Here is an 11,113-nt window from a genome sequence, read left to right as displayed (position 1 = left end):
CTGAGGGCGGGCGGGCCCAGGCGCCTGTGCCAGCCGAGATCCAGCCAGCGGCGGAAGGCCGGAGCCAGCGCCTGTGCGGCACCTCGAGCGTGGGGCCGGAGCCAGGAGCGGTGTCTCCGTGCCTTAATAATCCGTCACGGGTTTGAGTTCTCCCCACCAACCCTGTAAATTTATGCATACGCGGCGTCCTGTGGCAGGGAGGTCTATTGTGAAGTTAGATGGTGTTTGAGCAATAACTTCCTCTTTCTTCTCTTACTTGATCTCTTCTAATTTATTCCACCATCCTTCAGTTTCACACTGGATGAGACTGAAAAAGTTGCTGTAGTAGATCTGTGCTTACGTGTATACTAGTGGTCTTGTAGCTGTGGTGGCCTAGAGGACAAAGCCGGGCATCTAAACAATGGTATTTTTTCCTGCAGTGGTCGTAGCTGCTCAGATTAAAAAGTAGACAAGTTTTTGTCTTTCTCTTTTCCCTAGGAGATAATGACTTCTTAATCTCTCTTCCTCTCTCTGACATCCCCTCTACTCCACAGGTACCAATTGTCTTTTCTCTTAGTTGTTTATCTAAGCTTGAGGAACTTTCTTCAAGTTCCATTTAGCTCTTGTATTTACTGCCTCAGTTTCAAACCAAAGTATGTTTTGTGCCTGAAAACTTGCCTGTCCACAGAAATACCTTGGAAATGTCTTCCAGGCATGTTCTTAAATTATGTGGGTTACCAACCGGTGTTCTGTTGTTATTCCAAAATGTGATTGTTTAACAAATATTAATAGAGCACTACTGTGTTCTGATTCAACAGCATGTCTATAGTAACAGTGTGTAGTCTGTTAATATCTCATCTTAAAAAAAAAAAAATTAAAACTCTACCCAAAGCCTGTTTCTCAATAGGATTGTTATTTTTCTAACAAGAAGTCAACACAAACTTTAACCGACCTAAAAATTCATGTTGCACAGGTTAAAACTCCCAAACAATGACTCTGGGACTCCCTGGAAAGGAGGGGTTCCTGAAACTTAATCCAGGCTATGTTAGTTTTCCTTTCAAAGTTGAGATGATGGCTGTGTATTGATAGATGAAAAATACTGAGTGTTAATTATGTCACAAGAGGGATAGAAGTTACTGACCTAGCATGAGTTTTTGTTACTTGGTTTGGGGGGGAGATACATAGAGGGAAATCCCTTATTATAATTTAAAAAGAAAAAAAATCCTCCACTTCGTTACTGAATTCCATGAGCTGTATAGATCTCTTATTGTTAAAAAAATGGGTGTATAGCTGCAGTTTTACCATTTTCAATTTCAAGAGCTTCTTGGTTCTTGCTTCTTTTCAGCTTAACTATGGTTTGTGACACGGTTCTCTTTCAGCAAGAAAGGAAAATCTTATCCTACAGATAATTTCATGTGGCTCTGAGACTTTATTTTGTACTCAATTTGCAAAACCCTCATTCATCATATAAAATTACATATTTTGATGCTGAAGTTTTCTGTAAGCAGAATTTTGCAAATGGAGAAAAGGGGTTTTGTTTACTGCTAGCATTAGATCATCTAACTTCAGTAGTTTACTAACTTGCTGGTAGAAGTGACTGTGAAATGGAGCAAGGACACTGGCTGCATAAGATTTTGCTCCTATTCTAAGTGTTTTTTGTTAAATACAGCTGGTGTGCTTCGGTTTGCCAGATCTGTGTCAGTTCTTTTGCAGAGCGTTAGCTGTGCCTCTGCAACTTACTCAGCTGGAAGAAGTTAGAACAGTCATGTTGAGTCACCTTCCATATGATCAAAGTTGAACTTGTTCTTTGTTGTTTTTTTTTTTTTCCAGTGTACCTTGTGGTCAGTCATAACATGACACCTAATCAGCTGTTTCCTCCTTTTTTGCAGTGTTATCAACACAATGCTGGTGACATGTGCTGTTTGCTGCTACCTGTTGTAAGTATAAATAATGTATTGCCTCTTAATCAAGGCACAATTCTGATGTAGCCAAAAGTTCCTTTTTATTATCCTCAAAACATTCAGGAAGTAGCTTTTCAAGTGTGCCAGGGGTTTAGACACACGGTATTTTTTGACAGCTCTTAAAATTCTTAGTTCTTAAGACTTCTAACAAGCTGAAGAAAATATTTTTCCAGTTGGAAGATACTGAATTAAAACAAAACTGAATTCCTTTTGTTGTCCTCTGACACATAACTGTGAAATAGCACTCTGTGATGACATTACTCCTTTCCAGTTCACTGTGTTACTCTCTCAAGTATGATGGCAGTCTGTCAATTCTAGAATTTTTCTGATTCACAGTAGAGCAATGACTTTTTGGCCTTCTCATTCTTTACATTTATTTCTAATGTGATACTAAATTAAGCCTACTGATGAATTTTGCTTTACATAGTTTGGTTTAATATATTCCTGAAATCTGTTAGAGGAGTGGGTTGAAAAACTTATATGTGGGGGGGTTTTATATATGACAGATAATTTTTGTGACAGACTTGTGATGCTTTGATATATTAAGGCTTTCTGTTAAAATGCACAGTATATTTTGAGGCTACCTCCTTTTTGTAAGAGAATTAATAGAAATAACAAAATTATTTGTTGAGAAACTCCTCATGTTGTGTTTTGTCAAGAGGTAAGCCAGCTGTAGCTGGAGTCTGCAAGAGAAAACATGCTTATTGTTTTCTTTGTTCTCTCTTTTTTTATGTTTTTTAAGACTGTAGAGGCTGATCTTGTCAAAAAAAAGTGCTGTGCAGAAATAACTTTGAAATAATTTTTTATGGAGAGTAAGTTGGTAAAAGTCTGGTTAGATCTTTAGCGTTAACTTGTAATAAAGTAATTATTCAGAGTTCCACCTGAATCTGAGCAGTATTTGTACTTTCCTGAAGTATTTAAGCATTATTTATGCTACTCAAAGGAGCTCAATAGGAATATTTAGAGACATGTATCTCCAATCTTAAGACTCGTTCTTAAGAATGGGCAGCCAAAAGCCATATTATCAGTGTCAGCATGTCCCTGAAGAGGCCTCTTTGGTTCCACGTTGGGTTGGCCTGTGGCACAGGCTTATGCAGGTTTAATTTAGTTTAATAATGTGATATTCAGGTTTTATACAGGTGAAGCCTATTTTTTTTTTTTTTTAATTCAGAGTGTTTGGCACATAATGTCTTAAGAAATCGTTCTTCTGGACAATTGTTTGCTATACTCGGCAAACTTGGTTCTGTGTTTTGTATCTATGACAGTTTTGTAAAGTTTGGTGAGCAGATGTAGAAACTTGAGCTTTGTAGGGCCAGCAACTTGAATTTGGGATTGAAATTTGGGAATCTCAGTACTATGAAGGCCTCCTTGCCTGCACATAAAGTACGTAGCAGCCTAATCTTGTGATAAGTCCCCAGTGCTTGACTAAGAAAGAGCAGCTGGATGCTCATTTTTACTAGGTTACTGCGTTTATGTTACAATAACTTTGGGAGGGATTGGGTTTTGGTTTTGTTTAAGTTTAAAGTTCTCACTTAATTTCTTCCTATTCTGTATTTTAACAGAAATAATGTCCTACTCTTCTAAAATCCTTGAAGCTTAGGGTTTGTTTTCTTTATTGTTTGAAGAAGGACAGTTTCCTTGAAGTTGAGGCTGTGTGGTATCTACAGAATCCTCAGGATTATGATGTGGAGTGTATTTGTTGTAGAATGTCTTAACTTTGACTGAATGCTGTGAAATCTTCGAATGTACAGTGCTATTTCACTTGTACGTTCAGTGATTTTTGTGCCAAAACAGACCTATTATAAATCCAGTGTCATTAACATGATTTATAATCTGTTCTTGCATGTCCAGTGAGGGGGCTCTTTTATAATCTTGTGGGCTTTAACTTCTTTTCTGTATTTCCTTTGGCTTTCTCCAGTTACGCCTTGAAAAAAAGAGAAGCAGCAAAATCTCTCTACACTTTAAACCATCAGTAGTTTTACCCAACCACATAAATTACATACATAGTGTCAGTTTGCCAGAATACAACAAAAAGCAGATTTTCTTCTCATGTTCCAAGATAGAACTTGCCTCATCACATGGTCTCTGTTTTTTCCCCCTCAAATTCTGTGTAAAATCATAGAGCAGCCATGGTTGGAAAGGACCTTGAAAGATCATGTAGTCCAACTTTTCTTTCCTCTGTTTTATTCAAATGTACGTAAGTTTGTTCTTTCCATATCCTTTTCCTTTTGGGGGAAGCACTGAAAAAATTTCAGACCTTAATTTCAGTGTTAATTTTTAACAGACTAATTTTTTATACCAGTCTTGAAGGAAGCCTGAAAGAATGATTTCAGAGGATTCTTTGTTGGATATGTTAGAATTAAAATAACTCGTGTTGTCCCAGGTATGGTCTTCTGTATTTGTGTGTCCTTAGTAGGTGGCTGGCGCAGTTACCTACCTCTTTGTAGAGTTGTTTAGAACTCTGCTAGACCTACTTTCACGCTCTTTGAGTTACTTTTCCAGTTGAAAATAGGGGAAAAAACAACTTCCTGACTTGATTAAACACCACTTGATTGACAAACTGATTTTCACGACACTGAATTTGTGCTAACTAATTTTGAAGTTGATCACATTTCAATTTAAAGCTGTTTAGATTTAACAGTGATCATTTTGAATAACCATATTCATAACATGGTTTTAATTTGGTTGTTCAATGGAAAATTTCTGCATGGGTAAGTGCATAACTTGTGTACAGATATTGTACCCAGCAGCCTGTTGAAGGACAATACGTGAGCCTCAGGAGCCTGATAAAATATAAGGCAAAGTATAAGGAGTTAGTGCTGCAGAAATTATAGGTTACCCCATCTTGTAAGGTACTGTCAAAATCTAAATGTATTTTGCTGCTTACAAAGCAGATCCTGAAACAGCACCTTGATATTCTACTAACAGAGGACAGGGTGCTTGGAACATGGTAGTATTTGCTACTGATTCTGAAAGGATTAAAATATGGTTGCCCAAAGTGACATTTAAACAGAGATAGCAGGACCTTAATTTGTAATATGCAGCATAGACAGATGGCAGTTATGGTAGAAGGACCTTTTAAAAAAATCTCTCTAGTAGAACATAAGGGACTTTAATTTCCTTGTCTGAGCCTGGTAATTAACACTAACTGTTGTAAGTGGTATCTGGTAGAATTTAAGGACCTGTGGGTGGCTTGAATGCAATACCTGATTTTAGCAACTCTAGAACATTACATGTTAGATACAGAAGCTTTGTTTTACTTCAAATGCCGTGTTTTGTTTTGCCATGTCATGATAGGTTATTGTATAAAGCACCATCGCTTAAGCAACATGGGGAAAGCTTTTGCATGACTTACGATGAATGCAAGGGAGTCACGGAGTTCAGTGCCTAACTACTGCTTTAAATTATTAGGCCCTAGCAGAGCAGGGAGGAGGAATATACTATTGACCTGCAGTGCCACTGTGGCTTGGAGCTTGGATATCCAGCATGGTCCCAACAAACAGCTTTTGAAAACTGCACAGTGCTTGCCTAAAGCATGGTTATACAGCTGGGACACGTCGATATTTTGAATGTGCTTCCAGCTCATTTAATTCACAGCCATGCTGGGTCTGAACTCAGGAAGCACAGAGAGGTGAGATATTTGTGCATAGAGTTCCTTCCTTCTGTACAGTGAGAAAGAATTATGTGCTTTAACAGACTTTTAGTGTTCCTACCCTCCTCCCACTTCTTTTAGTTCAGGATGCTAAAGGCAGATGGTACAGTGCTCTGGCACCCCTTCGATCTGTCTTTTGTATCTGAAAATTAACCCTTGCAAAATAGAATGCTATGGTATTTTTAAGGGCTAATTTGCTTTTCCCTTAAGTAAATTTAATGTAATGATTAACATGGTTTCAGAATACATTCTTGTCATCACTTTGGATGACAAAGTAGAGACATGTCAGCCAGAAGGTTATTGGCTCTTCTCGGTGGTGTCTTGCTGATGTTTTAATTGCTTTGTGGAGCCTGCTACCTATTTCAAGGAGTGCATGACTGATAGACTGCTCCAGGCTCAGCATGTCGTTTTAGCTAGAGTCCCATTTTGTGCAAAACTGAAAGCAGCATTGAAAATAAATATTTGTAAATTTTAAGAGGATTGATGTGTTTTCTTCAAGTCTGGCCCACATCTTTTGCCCCTGGCTGTTCTAGCCATTTTACAGCTGCCCTGCACTTCGTTCGCTGGTCCAAGCATCAAGGTTTGTGTGGAATTTTCCATGACTGCCTAAGCACTCTGATACATTTGTGGCAGCTCCCATTACAAAGCTGCTCTGCTTTTTCTCCTCCTTACAAAGCATTCTAGAAATAGCAGACAGATGAGCCAGTGTGTTCACTAAATGTGTTTATATAGTTAGTATTTAACATAGATTTAAATCCATGGAAGCATCCCTCTCTTTTTCTGAATCTTTTAATATTTACAAAGCAAATATATCTTTTTAACAGCAGAATATTTATTTCTGTTTAGTTTTCCTGGATATTTTCCACAAACTACATTCCTCTTGTTCTTAGTTCTGGCTATGGCTTCAGCTTTGTTAGTTCGTGAACTGCTCTGATGACGAGGCTGCTGTTGCTGATGATCTGAAGTTTGTGGTCATACTGGTTTTGTTGTTGTGGGTTTTTAAATTTGTGTGTGTGTTCCTGTAGCATGGTACCCTTGTGCTTCAGGTTCCTGTTGATCTCTGTGACAGGTTTAAATTCACTTATGTTCAATCTCTGATGAAAAATATACCATGTCTTCAAGGGTAGGTTGTCATACTCTGAACATCAGACCAAATGTGACAGGGTATGTTTCTCAGAGCCTTTTGTTTAAAGGATGCTTCAAAGACACTAAGAAAAGGTCTGTCTCATGTTTCTATCTTCTGAGCCCACAAATGCCTGAGTTTCATATGTCTCAAAACACTTTCCTGTCAAAGGAAAAGTATGAAAGAAAGGCTGTTTTGGTGGTTTTCTGTTGCTTTAAATTGAACAGGACAATTAATTGTTTCAGTTGCAGAATGATTCGGTACCAGATCTTCATTGCTGATACCTGGTCTTTGTGTATGAGCTTGAGTAAAATTTTGATTTGATACTAGACCTTCCTGAAAATCATCTCTTCTTCTCTGGTAGTCCTTTGGACAAGACTTTCCATTATCATAAGCTTTGTAATTTGGCTGATGTTCTCTCTTTTGGGTTGGGGGGGTTGTCTTGCAGTTGGCTGATTGCGATTCTGGCTCAACTCAACCCTCTCTTTGGGCCGCAGTTAAGCAATGAAACAATCTGGTATCTTAAATATCACTGGCCTTAAGGATATCTGTCCTCTGCTGCAATTTATTGACTAGGTGAGTATGATCATATTTATTAATATATTTGTTATGTTAAAGTTTCAGGAGTAATTGAAACAGTGTAAGCAGTGTGTTCAGAATTGCTAGCTGTTCTGCAGGAGAAATCTATCTTTCTGTAGGCTGCAACAAAACATATTTTGGATGTTAATCTTGACTGGATACCATGAAAAGCTTGGACTGAGTTCTTGTACAGTTATTTTTCTCTGCTTCATGTCATGTGGTGCTGTGTTCAGTAAGCAGAGGTTTGTAAGGAGAACAGTACATTTCTTCCTCCTTAAAAAAAAAAAAAAAATCAGGCTGGTCTGCCTTTAATTGCTGGGATAAGTGGATTTCCTAATCTTTAACAATTGTTAAACCTCTCTTCAAGCCTGCTACCATTTATCCAAGACGTGTCCTGATTTCCAAGGCAATGTACATTTGCCCTCATTCATCTGGAAAGAGTGAGAACTGCAATTGAAATGGTTCTTTATCTCCTGTCAATGTATAGCACTAACACTGAGCTTACAGGTGAATGTTTTATTTTTTTCTTAATGATCGCCTGTGTGCAGCTGTAATCATAGATGAGCTTGGTGGTTGCTATCTGGGTAGTGCAATTGGAATGCTGTTGTTGCAGTTCTAGGATGTGCTTTCTGATACAACCACATACAACTTAAGTACAAAGTCTTGTACTGAAAGTACCACAGTGACTTCAAGTTTCTCTAGAATGGCAGCGTTTGGAGTTGAAGGTTCAAGTGAAAGATAGCTGTGGAAAGAAGTACCCATGACTTTAGTTTTTATGCTGGTAACTGAATAATTAGACACGCTTATTTTTTTCACCCGGGTTCTTTGTTCTTTTAGGTTTAGCTGCCTACCCCCTTGCTGTTATTACCTTTAACTTGTGTTTACACAAGTCCAGTAGCAGCAGACAGATGACAGTTGATGTTATTGCTCAGTTAAATGCTGTCTGTAAAGCACCCTGAACATTTACCCTGAAGCAAAGCTCCACTGCTTCAAAGTAGGCTTCATCTGAACTGTGGTGTTGTCACTGTGGTGTGTGTATGTGTCTGTATCTTCTCTTTTTAAGCAGCAAGCAGAAGCGAAAGGTAGATTTGGCCCTGCTTCAAGTAGAAGCCTGTAATTAGCTAAGTCAGTCAAGCTGAATTTTCTACGCACATTTTCACTGTTCATGCATTAACACATAATTAGTTAGCTAAAACACACCAGTGTGTTCTGGTAATGGCCATACAGATCCCTGAATCCCACAGGATGATTCACTTGCCTGAGATCTGAAACTGAAATGTAGTTATCTGGACAAGTTGATGGCTTTGATATAAAAATGGGGCTTTCTTCTGACTGCTAAATGATCTCTGTTGCAACCAGCAAGGACAAACCGGAGATTAGATAAAACTCTTGGACTCTAGGTGCTTGCTAAAAGAATAAGGGCTTTCCACCTCCCTTTCAGTAAAGGATTTTCTAGAGAACTGGAGGTAAATTTGTACCAAGGAAGAGAGTGAACTAATGTGTTCTAGGATGGCCAGAAAATTTGTGATGAGCTGTCATTTTAAACTTCTTAATGGAGAATTTAAGACCCATATAGTGTATGCCGTTGTGTTATATGAAGCAGTTTATTTTAACCATTGATATATTTGATTTCATTGACTTAGTTTTGGAATAGAATTAAGGTTCTTGTCTTTGAAAAAGAATGCTTTAAAAAAGTGAAAGCCTATAATCTCGAATATCATAGTTAAATATTATGTTCTTTCTTGCTGGAAATGTGCTATTACAGGACTTACTGTTCTCCATGATTTTGTTTGAATTGTAGTGTTGAGTGAGGTGAATGACAAGGAGATGGCTACCTTGATCAGGCTGCAGTGTCCTGTCTTTTGCTGTCATGTGCCTCTGCACTGAGAGCCTCCTGTTGAGTTTCTCACTAGACAGGAGCTGTGAATTAGATTCCATGTGAAAGAGTTGGGATATATCTCTGACACTGCACAGAATCCCATAGATACAGCTACCATTTCTTCTTTGACCAGTTTTTTTTGGCTTTTAAGATGTGCTTTTTCAGCATTCAAGGTGCATGTACTATACTTTTTTCTCCCATTCCTCTTTCAGTTGAGGTTTGGATGGATTAGTACAGACAGTGCAGAGTTAAAGCAAAGAGAATGATGTATTCCCAGAGTGGAGAGATATTATTTAAAAATGAGGATAGTCTAAGCAAATTCATTTTACTTGATTAATGGAGCACGCTGAAAATGCACACCAAAGGTTACTGCATTCTAGTGAGGAGCTTCTACAGATGCTGACTTGATTGATCTGTGCAAATTACAGAAGTTTGGTCTGTCTTTTGGGTCAGTATCCCTCTAGTTCAAGTGATGATGATGATGATGATGATGTATCAGATGACTTGTCTATATAATCAAGTTAATGACATAGATGACGGTATGTAAGAACATGCAGACTTCTGTAGCTGTGGTAAATATGGGCTGTAGCTTCTTTTAAGCAATGTGATCTAATGCCACCTCTTTAAATTTGTCAATTTATCTTCGTGCAAGTGCAAGAATCCAGATGACTGGATAATGTCACATCATTGAAAACTATCCAGTAAAATAGTTGTTCTACCAGCTTACAATGTAACTAAAACTACTTGCAGTAACTTCAGAAATTGAACTGCTAAGAAAGCAAGGATTTATTCTTGAAACTGCATATAGATTAATTATCTGTAGTTTCTGATCATTTCTCAATGCATTTCTGGAATGGAAATAGTTGTGGTTAACAACCAGGTCTTCCATTAGTAAATTGTTTTCAATTAAAGGAATAATTAAGTTGCCTCTTGCCTTGCAGGTAAAGAAGAGATTTCCTCCAGATGAAAAACTCCACTGACCCAAAGATGCCCTTAATGTAGTTGGTTGGATACCAAGCCTGCATTAATGCCTTAACCTTTCTATTGTGCTTCAAATGGCTTGTTCGAAGCCCTGTATTTTTTCCTACTACATGATTCAACAGTTTGCCTAATGCAGTTTATAATCTTCTTCAGTACTGTAAATTTTTGTTTGTTAACTTCAGATGTGATGAAAATTTCTGAAGTTTTTATGGGTCATAGAGTCAGTTTTCCTGTTCATGTTACTCCATAGAAACACTGTATATATATTACAGGTCTTAGGTTGTCTGTTGCTGTGCTGTTCACCCCTGTTCTGTTTGACTGCACTTGAAAGAAAAATGTGTGCAATGAAACTGTCTGAGGAGATGAAAAAACGTGGTGCCACATGTTGGTGGCATTTATTTTTTAAGATTACTTGTAATCTAGGGAAATTTGGTCTTAAATTTCTTCTGCCTGGAAATAAAACGTATCCTCTGCTTTATACAAAATGCTCTCGTGCCATATTTAACTGTTATGACATGCCTTTCTGTAACTTTAATCGGACAATGGTTGGCCAGAGGAATTGAGCTGAGGAAACATAGATGACGTGGATAAACTGTAATAAAGTCATATAGTGTGTGAAGACCTCTCAGGTAGTTCTAAAATAGGAGTAAGTTTGCAATCTGAAATTACTGAAAGGTCTGCAGGAAGAAGTGAATGCTTAGCTTGAGAGCCTCTTCTTGGTGAGCTCTCTGATACTAGGGGGACTCAGTAGCTGAGATAACATGGCTAGTCTGAATTAAGCATAAATAGTAATTTTGGTAGGAGATTGGTTTACTCTGTGGCCTTTTTGGAGGATACATGTAGTAACAATCAATTTGAATTCAACAGGAAGTGTAGTGGTTGTTTTATACTGACTTTTGATACTTGCAGAGCTGATAAAACACATGACAGTGTAGGCCAGAGATGAAAGATTGCTGAGG

At 38.0% G+C, this 11,113-nt stretch overlaps 1 protein-coding gene across 1 annotated transcript in view; it reads left to right on the top strand.

Annotated features, from left to right (window-relative positions):
- ATP6V0E1 (ATPase H+ transporting V0 subunit e1) overlaps positions 1-10,484 on the top strand; it is a 10,812-nt gene extending 328 nt beyond the window's left edge. Inside the window, exons 2-5 of the mRNA XM_026858537.1 lie at positions 6-164; positions 1,869-1,916; positions 7,164-7,291; positions 10,115-10,484. Coding sequence (XP_026714338.1) covers positions 6-164; positions 1,869-1,916; positions 7,164-7,257 — 301 coding nt within the window. The 3' untranslated portion in view covers positions 7,258-7,291; positions 10,115-10,484. The remainder of the gene's footprint in view (positions 1-5; positions 165-1,868; positions 1,917-7,163; positions 7,292-10,114) is intronic.
- Positions 10,485-11,113: the final 629 nt, after the last annotated feature.

This window comes from Athene cunicularia (genome assembly GCF_003259725.1).
Source record: "Athene cunicularia isolate RWA chromosome 13 unlocalized genomic scaffold, athCun1 chr13_part1, whole genome shotgun sequence".
NCBI lineage: Eukaryota > Metazoa > Chordata > Aves > Strigiformes > Strigidae > Athene > Athene cunicularia.
Note: the sequence above shows the minus strand (reverse complement) of the source record. Positions and strands in the feature narration are given on the sequence as shown.